General features: G+C 44.5%; 1 protein-coding gene across 1 annotated transcript in view; it reads right to left on the bottom strand.

Annotated features, from left to right (window-relative positions):
• LOC311237745 (uncharacterized protein) overlaps nt 1-18,785 on the bottom strand; it is a 256,687-nt gene that overhangs the window by 20,625 nt on the left and 217,277 nt on the right. The window contains exons 7-10 of the mRNA XM_084325722.1: nt 8,692-9,542; nt 7,139-7,504; nt 2,424-2,610; nt 450-515 (exon numbers count right to left, since the gene is read on the bottom strand). Of these exons, the coding sequence (XP_084181848.1) occupies nt 450-515; nt 2,424-2,610; nt 7,139-7,504; nt 8,692-9,542 (1,470 nt within the window). The remainder of the gene's footprint in view (nt 1-449; nt 516-2,423; nt 2,611-7,138; nt 7,505-8,691; nt 9,543-18,785) is intronic.

Here is an 18,785-nt window from a genome sequence, read left to right as displayed (position 1 = left end):
GCAGAGAGAGAGAGAGAGAGAGAGAGAGAGAGAGAGAGAGAGAGAGAGAGAGAGGTGGGGGGTAGAGAGAGAGAGGGGGGATAGAGAGAGAGAGAGAGAGAGGGGGGGGGATAGAGAGAGAGAGGGGGGGATAGAGAGAGAGAGAGAGGGGGGGGGGGATAGAGAGGGATGTGAGGGAGACGACTTTAGAGGAGAGGAGGTGACAGGAGAGAGGTGGAGAGAGAGGGGGGGATAGAGAGAGAGAGAGAGAGAGAGAGAGGGGGGGGGATAGAGAGAGAGAGAGAGAGAGAGAGAGAGAGAGAGAGAGAGAGAGAGAGAGAGAGAGAGAGAGAGAGAGAGAGAGAGAGAGAGAGAGGGGGGGGGGTAGAGAGGGATGTGAGGGAGACGAGAGGAGAGGAGAGGAGGTGACAGCAGAGAGGTGGAGAGAGAGGGGAGGGATGTTCTCTCACCTGTACTCGTCTTCAGAGTGGTGCTGGCTTTCTTCTCCTCTCCCGGCTTACTGTCAGTCTTGGAGGCTAGAAGACACGAATACATTATACATTCAGAGGGGGCGACAGTGGCTCGGGAGGTAGAGCAGCCGTGTGGTAATCCGGAGATTTCCGGTTCGATTCCCGCTCCTCCCGGGCAGCTTGTTGAAGTGTCCTTGAGCTTAACCCCTAATTGCTCCCGATGAGCAGGTTGGCACCTTGCATGGTCGCCTCAGCCATCGGTGTGTGAGTGAATGGGTCAAATGTGAGGAACAAACAGATGTATCTCCAACTCACCATATAGGACGCATCACTGTACACTTTACTCACTGATTGGTTGGACTTCACTGGCTACACGCAGGTTGCATCACTGGTATGTTTTATATATAAGGCTGTTCTTGGTAAACTTCCATGGTACATCAGTTCCAAGCTTGAATTCATTCAAAACTCCCTCAATCTCAGATCCAGCACCTGGATGCACTTTAAAATACCGCCCCGTGCGGACTGAGGTAAGAAAAAGAAGCCTATTTTATTTTGGTCCTTGGTCCCTAAAAATATCGGAAATCCTTGCCACCTGCTGCTCCTGCTTTGATGTTGAATAAAACATTTTGGTTGATTGTTATTGTTTTATTGTGTTTGGATTTTTTTTAAGCCGAATTTGACTTTTCATTTAACATGTCGGTTGTATGGTAGTCTACTATATGTGTATTGTACCTTGTAGGGATGACCCCTATTGGTCGATTAGTCGACTAATCGGTCGAAAGGAGCCGTAGTCGACTGCCAACCTCTTAGTCGAATACAAAATAAAATAATAATGATTTCTTTCCAAAAGAAAAGAGGCCTAGAAGCGTGGCTAACGCTAATGGCACGCATACCAGAGGCTAACTGCCTAAGAAAACAGGCACAGAGGCACTGAAAGAGGATTTCACTCGTCTAATGAACACACTAGACTAGACAAATATCAAGATGTATCCATCAGTGGACCAATTGCATGCTTTTGCAGAGGACAAGAAGCCTTCAGTCGACTCCTTCAGACATTAAGCACCCCCCACAGCCCAAATGGAATGATAAAAAGATTTAAGATTTCGACTAGTCGACTATCCAAATCCTTAGTCGGGGACAGCCCTAGTGCCTTGTTATGTATGTATTGTCATAATTCATGCTTGCCTTCTTGGCCAGATCACCCTTGAAAAGGAGACCTCAGTCTCAATGGGTTTTTATGTCTGGTTAAATAAAGGTTTGATGATGATAAAAGAGATATATAAATGTACCATTTACCATTTACAAAGACACTAGAAGGAAAGGATTCTGTCATGTCATCCCTGGAGAGAGATGGCACTGTACTGAATATACAAAAGGTGCATAGCAACAAGTATCATGCATGGTATTTCCAGAATTATCATGGAATTTCCCAAAAGCTATCAAGCTATGTCCATGATTTTCTGGTCACTACCATGATGGTACCATGACCAGGAAATTATAGAAATGCCATGATATTACCATTGGTATCACACAACCGTGGTGTGTACCGTGTTTGATACATGACTTTTACCATGGCAGTAACATGGTAAAGTATTTATGATGGCTGGTACAATGGTAAAATTATTATTATTATTGGTAAGGGTTGTTATTTGCCATTTATGCAAATCAGCTCAATTGGTATGTGTGTGCGTGTGAGTGTGTATGTGTGTGTATGTGTCTGTGTGTGTGTGTATGTGTGTGTGTGTGTGTGAGTGAGTGTGTGTATGTGTGAGTGTGTGTGTGTGAGTGTATGTGTGCGAGTGTGTGTGTGTGTGTGTGTGTGTGTGTGTGTGTGTGTGTGAGTGTGCGTGTGTGAGTATGTGTGTGTGTGTGTGAGCATGTGTGTGTGTGTGTGTGTGTGTGTGTGTGAGTGTGAGTGTGAGTGTGTGTGAGTGTGCGTGTGCGTGTGTGAGTGTGAGTGTGTGTCTGGCTTACCCAGGGGCCTTTTGGCTGTGGTGGTGGTGGTGGTGGTGGCGGTGCGGGTGGACAGTGCTGGGCGTGTCGTCGTAGCCACTCTACTGGTTGCCGTGGTAGCAGTGCCAATTTTAGCGGCGGTGGCGCTGGTCCGAGTGGAGGTGGTAGTACTGGCCTTTGGCACAAGGGGGCGCTTGTCTATGGTTGTCTACGCAGAGAGAGAAAAAAATATGATTATGAGAAATGCTAAATGTTAGGTAGAAGATAAACATATATATATATATATAAATAGCTATAAAGATGAAAGATATATATATATAGACAAACAGACAGCTAGATAGATAGATAGATTAAAGGAGGGATGAACAGAGGTTCATACAAGCTTAATCAGGGAATAGCCATGACTGATGAATGTGTAATGCAATGGCAAAAGAAAGAATTATGACAAATGTAAAAACAGCTTGGTATTATATAACACAAAACCATCCACACACATGTGTTTATAGTGGAGAACTAGGTCATAATTGTGCGTCCTCTGTGCCTGTGGATATTATGTGAGAGTTCAGATGACTTGACATGAACTCGGTGAGTTTATCCAGGAATCAGGTCACTGATTTTTCACACGAGCGTTCACATGACATGGATTATATTCACGTTACCCCTCGATGATTTCAGATTGCATTCATTCCTTGGCCGGGCAGAATGTACACCCCCCCCCCCCCCCCATGCACCTTTGGCATCATGGCATGGCGCTCTACATACAGCTGAGACTGACTATACGTAACGGACTCACCCTCGTACCCCGTGGGCACTGTTAGGCTAAAAAAAAGGGCAGTTTAATTTACCACTCATAATGTCACAGTCTTGCAGTAAAAGAGGCCACCAACAGAGGGCGACACAACGCAGGTGGTTCCAGTTGTAAGGATAGGTAGAAGAAGGCCTTTAGAACTGATTGAAAATCAATCAGTCATACACATATAGCAGGCAATGGCCCGTGAACAACAATGTTAGCTGAGGGAGATGTCAACCTTGGGGGAGAGGAGAGCTGCAGCTGTAATGATACAATATTGATCTCACTGAGCAAGGTTTTACAGACTTGAAAAGGTTTGCTCTCACAAAAACCTTTGATCTGTGGCTTTTAGAGCAATGGATTATTTTGGTAGAAACGCATCTATTATAGGTTCCATGATGTGTCTAGGGAAAAAACAACTATTTTACATAATGAGTAATACACTGAATAATGAAGGGCTGTTTTTTTTTAAAGGGGCACTTCGCCAAAAAAACAATGCTGATTTATTCACTCACACACACCCAAAAACTCTAAAACAGTTTTGCACACATTCGTTTAATTTGACAGTTATTGAGAGCAAATGAGTTTAAATGTGGCCACCAGTGATGTCATCAGGGACATTTAACCCTCGTGTTGTGTTAATTACAGCACCATGCAACGGTGTAGATGAAAACATAGCAATACCTTGTCTCATCGGTACTGCTACCTTGTAATTTCATTGAGCTGTAATTAACACACAAACACAAGGATTCAATGTCCCTGATGACATCACTGGTGGCCCTATTCAAACTCATTTACTCTTGATAACTGTCAAACTAAATTAACGTGTGCACAACCGTTGGGTGTGTGAGACTATAAGATAAATCTGAATTGTGCCCCTTTAACAATCTGTGGTTGTCGGGGTACGTGAGAACAAATCCTAGCGGGTCTTGGTATGTGCATAATATAATGCTCAATTATAATCCATATATGACGACAGGAAGGTTGTTGTGATTTATTGGCTGGGTGTGACTTGTTCTTGCCCTTCTATAATTATGCATCACACACCACAACACCCTTTCTGCACGTGGAGCGCTTTGGAGTCTACAACTTGTTACAGACAACAAACACTGGTATTTATTTATTTATTTTTAAAGCCCTTATAATAATAATAATAATAATTTTTAAAGCCCTTATTGGTAAACAACCTGTTTATATCTCTTCACTGTTAGATTGGAGAATTGGAACCTATTCAACTCGATCGAATGACTGCATGGTTCTTAGGGTTCCTCAAGTGTGTTCTGATCTACAGTAGGGGAAGTCAGCCTTTTCCTTTGATGCCTCTAACTCATGGAATATCCTCCAACTCTCTCTGAAATTGGAGGCTATCCCTTCCCTTGGTATGTTATGTTTATGTTAATGTGATATCGGAAAATAGCTGTATCGGTTTTCAAAAAAAATATATATAATTATTATTATTATTATTTTTTTTTTTACATTTCTATAACCTTTATTTACCCAGGCAAGCAAGTAAGAACAAATTCTGATTTTATTTATTGTCAAAAGTATGCATAATGTTGTGTTCATTCCACAACAAGAGATATGTAATGTTAATTACCTGAAATTATTCAGTTTTTTGGGGGGGAAACCCTGCATATATCGGTATCGGTTGATATCGGTATCGGAAATTAAGAGTTGGACAATATCGGTATATCGGTATCGGTAAAAAAGCCAATATCGAGCATCCCTAGTTTAAACGTATGATTTCAGACCATTGTGTGACTACCTGTAACCGTTTTAGCTGATCTTTTTTAAATTATTTTAAAAGTTTTAAATGTTCTACTTATTTTTACTTCAGTTTCTGTGAATATTGCTCGTATTATGTACCGTTTACATTTTGTACAATCGTCCTTTCTGTAAACGAGGGAAAACCTCAGAAGCTTACGATTTTAAATAAAGGTTGAAATGAAATGTAAGAAATATTATTGTTTAGTTGGAATGAGAAGAACCGTTGTTGTTATAAAGGGCACCGCGTTTGTTACTTAGACTGCATCCGTCGCTTCTCACCGCTCCTTCCCTCATTCATATGCAGCTTGTGCCTCTTCCTATCTCCCCATCTGTCCCCGCGTTGACCTGGACTTGGTTACGCGGAGCTACACACGGAACTTAACTAGGTTGAGACAAATGCCCCGAGGACCGGCATACAGCTGTACAGAACACAACAGCACGTCCTCACTTCTCAGGCTCAGAGCTCAGGTACAGGCCAGAGATACTACATTTTTTTTGCACTACCTATCTTTGTGAAAGTGGCTTCTCAGCTCTGGTCCAGCTGAAGACTTCTTAGCTTAACATAACAGACCGACAGTAAGTTTGGGGGAACTAATGGGATAACTGGGGTTGCAACAAAAGTGCAACTAGGGCTAAAAACACAATGAAATATATAATAATAATAATAAATAATATATCCTTCTTAGCAGACTTCTTAGCTTAAACATCCCAGGGAACTAATGGGATAACTGGGGATGTTGTTTGCTCCTGACAAGAGTCTCAAAGTCTGGGGTGATGGTAGACAAAGCAACTCTGAGGTCATGCTCAATGTCCAATCTGTTCCTCCGCTTTGTCTTCAGCTGGACCAGAGCTGAGAAGCCACTTTCACAAAGATAGGTAGTGCAAAAAAAAAAAAAAAAAAAAATTATAAAAAAAAAAAAACAAAACATTTATATAATTCTTTTTCTTCGATTAGTCGACTAATCGAAACAAATAATCGACAGATTAGTCGACTACCAAAATAATCGTTAGTCGCAGCCCTACTACTGATTAGAATTAGAATGAATTGTATGACAGACACACATCAGTTAATCTGTCTCTGTTGCGCAGAGAGGTATTAGGAGGGAAAGGAAACTCTTTATTCACCAGGTACATTTAACATAACAGTGTACCAGGAAGGTGTCCTCTGCCTTTAACCCGTTCACTACCACACTACCAAACCTAACCCTTTCACTGCGGCGATACAGACGGTTAACCCTTTCACTGCCACACGATGAAAGGTTAACCCTTTCACAACCACACTACATAAGGTTAACCCTTTCACTACCACACTACAGTTTCAAGTTTCAAGTTTCTTTAATAGTCATACAGAAGTACAGAATACTTTTATACAAAATGCTTCTTACTGTTTCGCTCCAGAGACTGTGTTAGACAAGATAAGTATGAAATAAAATAGTATAGCATGTAAATAGAAGTAAAAATAGAGGTCACAGTGTTCAGTATAGACATATTTACAATGTTCGATGCAGAATAGAAGTAACTGTAGTGTGGCAGTGAAAGGTTAACCTTCTGCAGTGTGGTGGTGAAAGGGTTAACTCATCCTAACTATTGGCAGCTATGGCTCCCAGGGACCAACTCCAGTTCTAATGCCAGTGCCTTGCTCAAGGGCAATGGAAGGAGTATGTATAGCATGCAAGTGTTTTTTTTACGCCGGGGTTCAAACCCAGGATCTTCTTGCTGTGAGGCAGCAGTGCTGACCAGGTGTAGATATTAAGGTGTGGTGTTGTCAAGAAGATACAGTATGTGTCTTTGAGATACACCTCCTTGAACCTCGAGGTTGTCATGGAGATTGATGACTGGGCAATTGTCTCTCAAGTCTCGTCTCTCTCTCTCTCTCTCTCTCTCTCTCTCTCTCTCTCTCTCTCTCTCTCTCTCTAACTAGGCTTCCTCAAATATTGAATCGATTGAAAGTCGACTAAATAAAGACCATGTGTTTGAGTTCACTATTCCGTGCGTAATATATGCCCGAATAGGGATGCCGTCTCAGAGACTGGCGAGCCGGTGCTGTCACCTCCATCATGAACCACTTCCATTCAAACCTACACCTGTTCCCCATTTAGACTGACATGAGGACCAGCTCAGGGACCTCTCAGGGGCGTGGTCCACAGCCCGGAGACAACCCCCGGTCCACAGCACTCACCTTGGGCTTGGCGTCACGTGCCGCGGCGACGGCGGCGGTGGTAGTGGAGGAGGTGGGGCGACCGATGGAGCTGGTCGGTGGTCGCTTGGTGCCAGCGAGCGGGGTGGGCGCGGCCCTGGCTGATGCGAGCGAGGTGGGTGCCGCGGCCCTGGCTGATGTGAGCGAGGTGGGCGCGGCGGCCCTGGTTGATGCGAGCGAGGTGGGCGCGGCCCTGGCTGCTGCTGGGGCTTTTTTGCTGAGGGTGGCTGAGGTGGCGGTGACGGGGGTGGGGCGTTTAGGGACGGCGGAAGTGGCAACGCGAACAGTAGACACCGAGCTCGGCCGCTCTTTGGCGGCGGCGCTCGTTTTGGTCACCCCGGCAACAGGCTGCGCCGTGGGGATGAAAGAAAGGACGAAGGGAGGCAAAAAAAGAGGGGAAGGAAAGCGAGAAAGAAAGAAAACAATAGCAGGAACATATGATGGTGAAGCAGCATGAGCAGGGTTCATTATAAAAACAGCACAGTGACATGTACTCTGCACAGTTACAGCACGGCAAATTATAAAAAAGCATTTAATTCTTTGATCTGATGATGTTACATTAGGTTTTAATGACTTGGGAATTGGTCAGATAGACTGTATTTATTTGCGCACATAGAGACAAACAAAGCAGATGCATTAGCAGCATGAGTGATGAATAGCAGCTTCTCTTGCCTTCAAGGCCCGTCGTAGCAAACTAACTAAGAATTATGAAACTACTGATTTGGATATACAAATCCACCTGGCATACTATTTAAAACAAAGTGTGTTCTGTTCTCTATTAGAGGTATGCCTACAGTGGCCTCGCTGGTCTGGAGGCAAAGCTGTTGATCCTAAATAAAAGTGCATACTTTGCAACATGAATGCCACCATATATACGACTCAGTGTATTATATGCATTCTTTGAAGTACCCCCTAATGAGAATATATAGAATCATTCTCATTTGACTAACCTTGGTCTTCTTGTCTGGACTTGGTAGGTCGTTGCTATCAATAATACCCACACTAGCTTAACCGTTGAACCATTTCACTGCCACACAACAAAGGGTTAACCCTTTCACAACCACACTACAGCAGGTTAACCGTCTGTGGTGTGGTAGAAAAATGGTTAACCGTCTGTAGTGTGGTAGTGAAAGGGTTCAAATTAGGGATGTCCGATATTATCGGCATAAAAATTTGATATCGGAAAATATCGGTATCGGTTTAAAAAAATAAATAAAAATCTTTATTATTTATTTACCCAGGCAAGCAAGTAAGAACAAATTCTGATTTTATTTATTGTCAAAGTATGCATAATGTTGTGTTAATTCCACAACAAGAGATATGTAATGTTAATTACCTGAAATTATTCAGTTTTTTTGGGGGGGGAAACTCTGCATATATCGGTATCGGTTGATATCGGTTGATATCGGTATCGGAAATTAAGAGTTGGACAAAGAGTCGGTATATCGGTATCGGTAAAAAAGCCAATATCGAGCATCCCTAGTTAAAATGAAACAAGTTATGTCCGGAGATGAACAGAACAACACGTGACTCACCTTGGTCTTCTTCTCTGGGCCGGCCGGGTCTCTGCCCGCCGTGGTCGTGGTGCTGGTCCTGGTGGCGGCGGGTTTCTTGGCCTTCTCAGCAGCGTCTGCTTTCACTCCCTTCACGTCCTTCTTCTCATCCTTTTTCTCTGCAGTCTTTTTTTCATCCTCCTTTTTCTCCTCCTGCTGCTTCTCAACCTTTACGCTCTTCTGTTCCGTGGCTTCCTCCACCGGCTTCTCCTCTTTCTTCTCCTCTTTCTTCTTCTCCTCCTCCTCCTCATCTGCCTTCCGGAACGTGACTTCGACGGACTTGGTTGGCACCTTGCTCGTCTCCTCCTCCGCCTTGTCCGGCTGCGTCGCCGTCTTCTTCTCCACGCCGCCGGCGTCTACCTTGGCGGGCGTCGGCTGTCGCTCCTCCGGAGTCTTCTCCACCTTCTCCTCCGTCTCCGTTTTCTTCATCACGTCCTCCATCTTTTCCACCTTGTCGTTTTTCTCTACCTTTTCAACCTTCTCGTCTTTGTGCCCCCAGTCCACTTTCACACTTTTCTCCGTTTTGTCCTCTTTGTCCCTCTTTTCCGTCTCGTCGGCGAGGTCCTTCTTGTGCTGCTCCACCTTCTCCGGCGTTTTCTCACATTTTTCAACCATCCATTCTGCTCGGTCTGCCTCTTCCTCTTTCTTCATGGTGGCCCACATAGTGTCAGCACCACTCATCTCCTCCTCCTCCTCCTTCTTCTTCTTCTTCCTCTTCTCCTCCTCGGTTGTGTCCAGTAGGGTAAACTGGTCCACTTCCTTCTGGAAGATATCCACTGTTTTCTTCTTCTCTTCCTCCTTCTCCGCTTTGTCCTCCATCTTGTCTGATTTCACTGGGGAGGGGAAAGAAATCGAAAATGTGTCAAATCTAGAACTAATTCTCTGAGCTGTGTGTGTGTGTGTGTATGAAAGACAGAGAGAGAGAGAGAGAGAGAGAGAGAGATAGAGAGAGAGAGAGAGATACAGATACAGGTGCAGATTAAGAGAAGGGGGTAGAGACATTGACCTCCTATTATCTGTTGATAAACTCCCAGGCTAATCATGCAATCGTTACCTGTAAAAATGTGCAAAGAAACTGGAAGTCATAGACAATAACAGTAACATCCTTTACAAGCTAAATCCTCCGTCATCCTCAAAGATACAATGAAAGCGGACAGTGGCAGTTAGCCAAGGCATTGTCCAACTAACACCTCTCCCCCGAAGGCTAACCGGCACTGTCCGCTTCCATTCATTGTGCTAAGCTAGGCTAACGTGCAGCCAGATAGCTTTCTACTGAACGCACAGAGAGGAAACTGGTATCCATCTTCTTGTCTCTCTCTGGAGAAGACGGTAAGCTAATTTCCCAAAATGTTGGCGTGTTCCTTTAAGACGTATGTGGGTGCAACAGACAAGACAACGCCATCAACCTCCTCATTCTCATTCAAATGAGAATGTGCTCGTCAGGTCCTGTGCTGGTACAGCGCTAACATACAGTGAAATAAACTGTGGAGGAAGGTCAGTCTCTAGAGTCTCTCCCTTTTGACAACGGACCATCATCCACAACAGTTCCTCCTATCTCCCCCTCTCCTGCTATACCTGACACATTTATTCTACTCTCCTATTTTATCCACCCCTCTCTCATCTGTTATCCTCCCTCTCCTCCTCTCTCCACTAATCTCTCCTCCTCTACCTCTGACACAGCTCTCCTCCTCTCTCCCATAATCTCTCCTCTCCTCCTCTACCTGACACAGCTCTCCTCCTCTCTCCCATAATCTCTCCTCTCCTCCTCTACCTCTGACACAGCTATCCTCTCCTCCTCTCTCCCCTAATCTCTCCTCTCCTCCTCTCTCCCATAATCTCTCCTCTCCTCCTCTACCTGACACAGCTCTCCTCTCCTCCTCTCTCCCCTAATCTATCCTCTCCTCTCTACCTCTGACACAGCTCTCCTCCTCTCTCCCCTAATCTCTCCTCTCCTCCTCTACCTCTGACACAGCTCTCCTCTCCTCCTCTCTCCCCTAATCTCTCCTCTCCTCCTCTACCTCTGACACATCTCTCCTCTCCTCCTCTCTCCCCTAATCTCTCCTCTCCTCCTCTACCTCTGACACAGCTCTCCTCTCCTCCTCTCTCCCCTAATCTATCCTCTCCTCTCTACCTCTGACACAGCTCTTCTCCTCTCTCCCCTAATCTCTCCTCTCCTCCTCTACCTCTGACACAGCTCTCCTCTCTCCCCTAATCTCTCCTCTCCTCTCTACCTCTGACACAGCTCTCCTCTCCTCCTCTCTCCCATAATCTCTCCTCTCCTCCTCTGACACAGCTCTCCTCTCCTCCTCTCTCCCATCATCTCTCCTCTCCTCCTCTACCTCTGACACAGCTCTCCTCTCCTCCTCTCTCCCCTAATCTCTCCTCTCCTCCTCTACCTCTGACACAGCTCTCCTCCTCTCTCCCATAATCTCTCCTCTCCTCCTCTCTCCCCTAATCTCTCCTCTCCTCCTCTACCTCTGAAGCCCATTAGAAGTCAGCACCATCATCACCACGGCCATCAATAATGGAACCTCAACCCAATAGTCTGCTGCTTTATAGCCTCCCTGGTGAGGAGGCCTTGCTGTTGACAGAACCCATCGGAACATATTAATGATTAAATATGAGCACATCAACAGATCCTTTGGAAAAACTCTGGTCGCAGGGAGAGAAATTAGGTCGCAGAGAGAGAAACTAGTGGATGAGAGTGCCCCCAGGCGTCTGGCCAGACAGAACTAAAACCAATAGTCATGTTCTGTTTAGTTTAGCTATTAACATTGTGCCGGAAGGCCGTCAGGCCGATCAGCTTGGCAAGGAACCAACAGGAGAGCAAACTAATTAGTGATGCACGATATATCGGCCGCCGATATAATATCGGCCGATATGGCAGTTTTTTTTACACATCGGTATCGGTCCGATATCAAGATAGGGCCGATATGGGCCCTATCTAATTTTTCTTTTTCTTTTTTATCTTTTTTCTTTTTCTTTTTACATGTTTTGGCCTTAAATAGTTTCAAAATATCTGTCATTTCTGAAAATAAGTTACAAAAGTAAAAAAAATAAAAATAAAGGGTTTTGGAAAATAGCTCTTTATTTGATTATCATAAAAAAGTGTTTTCTATACAGAGATATCGACATCGGTAAATATCAGTATCGGCCAGAATAGCAATATTAATATCGGTTATCGGTATCGGCCACAATTTTCACATCGGTGCATCACTAAAACTAATGGAAACAAAATGAATCCCCCACCAATTTAATCCCCCAACAAACCCCCTCCTGAATCCCCCCCCTGGGCACAATAACCCCCTACCTACTGTACCTATAACATGTGCTCCGGTATCTCTACAGTGAATACAGTCAGCACAGTAGACAACACTCTGGTATCACTAATCCAAGAACACGCTGGAATACAAAACAAGCCAAAAGAAGATTAGGTCTTGTTGCTGCCGACTGCACAACTGCCTGACAAAGACAACAACAACATCTGCATCTTTTTTACCTGCGGGGACGGTGAACGCACAGCGAGAGGAGCAACAGCGTGGAGCTAGTCATCGTGACTCCAGTGAGTTAACTTTAAACCAGGACAAATACTCTGCCTATTTCCGTCACTGGAGCACGGGCTCAAGAGAGATCTAGATAGACGTGCGTCACGGCGTACTGGCCTGACAGAAAACCCGCCATGAAATGGTAAATATAGCCACACGGTCGCTCCAACACACACACACCCGCACGCTTATTGACATTTTGAGCACAAGGCTTCGCCGTCAGGTCAATGTTCCTGTGGTCATCTCTCATCAGGACTGATATACACACACTGCAGGAGGCAGAGGCCCTCATAGATATATATAGAACACTAGATAGCTTGCCCGCGCTGCCGGCCAATGGAGAGCGACGTCACTGAACCGCCGCCATCTTGCTCCAGTTAGCCTTGAGTGAGAGTGAGTGAGCTGCACAGACAAAAATACTCATAACTCGCTGAAATATTGACGGATTTACAAACGGTTTGGTTTATTACAAGCATTATTAACGTGGCTATGATTCAAGCGGTTTGTAAAAAAAAACATCTTTAAAATTTATTTTTATAAGTATGCAGTATCATAACTACATCTTTGATGTTTATAGCAAACCAACCCGTTTGTAAATCCGTCAATATTTCAGCGAGTTATGAGTATTTTTGTCTGTGCAGCTCACTCACTCTCACTCAAGGCTGCCCCTGGCAAGATGGCGGCGGTTCAGTGACGCTGGTGACTCCGCCTTAAGCTATCTAGTGTTCTATAGATATCTATGGAGGCCCTGGCAGTGCACCCGAGTGCTTGTGCTAGACATGTTGTCAGTAGATATAACATTTTATTTATTTATTTAGCCTTTATTTAACCAGGTTTGTCCACAATTGAGATCCAGGATCTCTTTTACGAGGTAGACCTGTGCCAAGAATAGCAGCGACACAAAGTTTCAAAATACACACATAGACATTACAGATAAAAGAGACATTACAGATAAAAGAACATGAACATACAATCAACATAAATCACAGTGCACATCACTTTTTCACTATTACGACACTACATGTATGTAAGCACAATGCATATCCCTATTTCTGTACAACACTACGTAAACACAATGCGTATAACTATTTCCCTATTACTACACTATGTAAACATAATGCATATAACTATTGCAGAGACAGGGGGCAATATCACTCCAGCTTATTGAAATTCATCCCAGTCATGTTTGGTGTACATTATCATTAACATTATCATTATCATATGTTGTATATGTCACGCTCATACAGTCTAATGTCCGTCTTCATATTATGTCATGCACCCTATGCGTGTTGCCGTGTGTAGCTCAGATAACCAGGTCATATTCTGATGCAAACCAACACTGGAGAATACAATTAGGTCGCTTTCACACAGGGGCTGTTTGGTCCGGACTATCGGACCAGAATTCGATAGTCCGGTTTTTCGGGTTTGTGTGAATGCGCGTCGAACTCGGTCCGCGGACCAAACACACAAACTCTGGTCCGACCAAAAACATAGGTCTCGGTTCGCTTCATCGGACTAAACGCGGACCAAATATAGGAAGTGCTTATTATTACCACTGCTCGCAGCATTCACTGCAAAACAAGCACACTGCATCTATCTCTCTATCTATCTCTCTATCTCTCTATCTCTCTATCTATCTATCTATCTATCTATCTATCTATCTATCTATCTATCTATATATATATCTATATATCTAACTGTGCATCTTGGGAAGAAGGAAGAAAAAACGCGGCTTATTATATTATTACCGAGGCGCACGGCATTCACTGCAAAACAAGCACACTGTACACATATGGGCAGAAGACCAAATAAAACAGCTACTTGTGGGCACTCATAAAAACAACGTGGTGTACAAGTTGTTTAGCGAGAGGATGGTGGTAATGAGCTTCAATAGAACAATGGATCAATGCCACGTCAAAACTCGCCTCCGCTGATCTGGAGGGCTCGCAGTCCACACATAGACACACACGCACACACGGGCGCGCAGCCACACACACATTTCCACTGTCCAATAGACGAGCGCCCTTTTCGACCGTGTGACATTGTTCAGAAAGTTCGGTGCGCCTGACAGATTGCTATGTGAACGCAGGCAAACCAAATGAAGAATGCAACAATGTTGCAACTTCACCACCAGAACCGCACCGAGTCCACCAAAACTATATGTGAAAGCGACCTTAGTCTCGTTCTCAATCATTTCAGTAGTAATGATTAAAATAATATAATAATAAACTTTATTTATAAAATATCAATTTATAAACATTGTACCTTAGTGTTAATTGTTTATTTGGATCGCCATTAGTTTCACCCTGTGTGTTTGCTAGTCTTCCAGGTGTCCATGGAAACAAACACACACAAACAACAACATGGAACAAACCAGAACTAGACATTGAAGCTACATAATGACTGTATGGTTAGAAATAAAAGGGGAAAAATAAATAGGGAACTAATCAATACATAAATTAGAATCGTTTTAATTTTTTATTTTGTATTATGCATTTTGATAACTTAACATTCTAATGATGATGTCACAATGGCTATTGGCCTAAAACTTTGAGAAACGTTCCAAAAATCTTGATGTTGCTTTAACGGCAGCTTGAAAAAAGATGGAATGAAACACACACATACAGTACACACATACAGTACACACACACACACACACACACACACACACACACGAATAGCACCTGTACGTAAATAGATTAATAGAACCCCCCCCCCACATTCACATCTCATTCAATCCATTAATCAACATTTCTGTCTCCCCCCTTCCATCAGAAACACATTAGCTCAGACACCTTCCATGGCATCGTGAAGACAATGAGAGCGCTCTAGCATTCAGCTAGCAGCTATTCCGCCAGTCTGCCTTCCTCACATCGGTAACTAACAATGTGGTCGTGCTCGCACCCACAGAGGCCTTTGTACTGGGAGGCAGCTCTCTCCACCACACACACACACACATGCACACGCACACACACGCACACGCACACGCACACACGCGGCACTTCAATTACAAGCGCTCCTACTAATCTGCCACCTCAGCCTAATGTGTTTCCAATTGTCTTTGGAGGAAACACTCAAACAGTCAAACATGCAACGGAGCAGAGATTATAGAAGACGAGACTGATTGACGGGTGGAGAGACAGGAAGGGATGGAGAGAGGGAGAGATAGAGAGAGAGAGAGAGAGAGAGAGAGAGAGAGAGAGAGAGAGAGAGAGAGAGGAGGGGGAGATAGAGAGAGGCGAGAGAGAAAACATAGAAAGCGGAGAAAGAGAGACAGACAGAGATAGAAGGAGAGAGAGCAAGATACAGACAGCGAGAGATACAGCCAGAGAGGGAGAGAGAGACAGAAAGAGAGAGAGACACACACACACACACACACAGAAACAGAGAGCGATGCATATAGAGGAAGATGGAGAGATAGAGGCAGAGAGAGGTGGAGTGAGAGATGAAGAGAGAGAGAGAGATGGGGAGAGAGTAAGTGTAAGGGCATTGCCCAAACCCACAAGAGGTGTGGGAAATAGGGAAATATTGATTAGCGGATTTGGAGCAGCCCACGGAGGGGGGAGAGAGAGAGAGAGAGAGAGAGAGATATAGATAGATAGATGGATAGATAGATTGATAGAGAGAGAGATGAGGGTAGAAGGGAAACAACAAGAAACAGAGACAAGAGAGAGACACACATGCAGAGAGAGAAAGAGAGACAGGCAGAGAGAGAAAGAGAGAGAGACAGAAAGACAGGCAGAGAGAGAAAGAGAGAGAGACAGAAAGACAGGCAGAGAGATAAATAGAGAAACACAGGCAGAGAGAGATAGAGAGAGACAGAAAGGCAGGCAGAGATAGAGAGAGACAGACAGACAGGCAGATAGAGAAAGAGAGAAAGACAGGCAGAGAGATAGAGAGAGAAACACAGGCAGAGAGATAGAGAGACAGACAGGCAGGCAGAGAGAGAGAGAGAGAGAAAGACAGGCAGAGAGATAGAGACAGACAGGCAGATAGAGAAAGAGAGAAAGACAGGCAGAGAGATAGAGAGACAGACAGGCAGATAGAGAAAGAGAGAAAGACAGGCAGAGAGATAGAGAGACAGACAGGCAGATAGAGAAAGAGAGAAAGACAGGCAGAGAGATAGAGAGACAGACAGACAGATAGAGAAAGAGAGAAAGACAGGCAGAGAGAGAAAGAGAGAAACACATGCAGAGAGAGAAAGAGACAGACAGACAGGCAGAGAGAGACAAGAGAAAGAGATACAGCGAGAGAGAGATAGAGATAGAGATAGAGAGAGAGAGAGAGAGAGAGAGAGAGAGAGAGAGAGAGAAAGAGAGACACAGAGAGAGAGAGAGAGAGAGAGAGAGAGAGAGAGAGACAGAGAGAGAGACAGAGAGAGAGACAGAGAGAGAGACAAGGCTTGAAGCAGACTGTACGGGACATCGTTAGCCTGGATGCATTACATAACATCTCACGGTGGCCCACAGCCTCGTACGGTGGCCAGCAGCAGACAATCAGAGCGAGGTGGACCGAAGCAATTACCAACTCAACAACAGAGACACTCTGACCCAGAAACAACCAGAGACACGGTGACACCGAGAGACGGGAGGAGATGAAAGAAAAATGACCAGAAACAAAGGGAGAGGAAATCACTGCAAAAAAAAAAAAGTCTTGAAATTATTAGACCGGTTGTTTGGAGCAAATCCTTGCAAAACCAGCTCATTTACACGGGAACAAGTCAAATGTAAGGTTATGTGTTGTTTTGGAATGTGTTTGTCTAGTGGTTATGAGGAGTATTAGAGTATGAGTGTATGGAATGTTGTGCTGTTTTTGAGCACGTTTTTAGTTTTCTCTGAGATGTCTTTGTTTGTTGTTTTATTGATATTTGTTGTTTTATTGATATTTGTTATTGTTCTATATTAGAAAATTTGGCATACATATTTGTTTGTATGTCTGATTTTGATTGGTTTAATGTTCTATAATTGTTTGTATATTTTATTGGTGTTTTATTGATATTTGTTTTGTTTTTATGTTGTTTTATTGATTCTTATCTTGTTTAATTTTATATGTTTGGATCCAGACCCCAGGAAGAATAGTCGCTGCTGAGGCAGTGACTAATGGGGATCTGAAATAAAGAAATAAAGAAATAAATGATCTCCCCCACCTACACCCGTCACTTGTTATCAGAAATAAATACCATTTCAAGATTAAATAAACTTGTTAAAAAAAAACGTGTTAAAGCGGACATTTCATTTTTGCAGTGCACAGGGGAAAAAATTGAGAATAGGAGAATAAGGAGAATAAAGAAAAGACAAAGGCAGGAACAGGAGGAGAGGAACGAGAGAGCGGTTGTTTTCTGCTGAGCAGACGATAGGGAGCCACAGTGTCTAATTATACAGAGGAGCGCGGTGTTGGATGTTCAGACAGGCTGCTGGCATCACTTCAGCAGACGACCAGGCCAGGAGGGGACAAGCACTCATCGGCTCCATCTCTGCTCCTTCTCTGCTCCTTCTCTCTCTCTCCATTTCTCTGTCCTTCCTTGCCTTGTACTCTCACTCTCTCCTCACCGTCATCCATTCTCTCCCTCTCCCTCTACCTCCCCCCTCCAGACTAATAGCCCCTGTGGGAAGCTTTAGTGTGATGGATGTACAGTACATGCTACCATCACCATCTAATAACACACTAACAGCTGCTTTCTAACGAGCTTTCCCACAAAGGTGACAAGGTCGCCACAGCACAACACACAACACAAATCTCTCAGAGTACCGTATGAAAAGACGTCGTACACAATCTGACTTTGTCCAGTGGTGGACTACATACGTAGATCTAAAGTACCGGTAGATAGATGCCACTCCCTCACCATCAAACCATCAAACTCCCTGCCTTCATCAAACCACCTTTGCTCAAATGACCTAACAAGGTGTGTTTTCTATCCGTGTGGATTCCTGACATTTCTGAGTGGTGACAAACATGGTATTTTCCTGTTGTCAAGTCACATTTCTTCTTGTCAGGCCTTCAACGGGATGGACTCTACCAGGGGTGAGAGGTAAATGGCTGCATTTATATAGCAGCTTTAATCCAAAGCGCTTTACAATTTGTTCCTCACATTTGTACCCATTCACTCACACATTCACACACCGACGGCGGAGGCGACCATGCAAGGTGCCGACCTGCTCATCGGGAGCAATTAGGGGTTAAGTGTCTCGCTCAAGGACACTTCGACACGCTGCCCGTGAGGAGCGGGGAATCGAACCAGGAACCTCCGGATCACCAGACGACTGCTCTACCTCCCGAGCCACTGTCGGCCGTGAATGGGATTGAATGCATCGCCATCCACTCTCTCCTGGGCCGTACCTGGGGGGTATTACAGCGCTACAGTCCCCCATGAAGTCATTAATATAAAACACACACATCTCCCAGACAGCAGGGTCTGATAGCCGGCCAGCGGGCAGCAGAGTCCATTACTGACGGTCCCTGGAGGAGAGACAGCTGGCTGCGGCACGAGTACAATAGCCTACCGTTCGTCTGTGACATTATGGGATGGAAATC

The sequence above is a fragment of the Notolepis coatsorum genome (genome assembly GCF_963971535.1).
Source record: "Notolepis coatsorum genome assembly, chromosome: 12".
NCBI lineage: Eukaryota > Metazoa > Chordata > Actinopteri > Aulopiformes > Paralepididae > Notolepis > Notolepis coatsorum.
The sequence above is the reverse complement of the archived record's forward strand: the minus strand, read 5'-3'. Positions and strand labels throughout refer to the sequence as shown.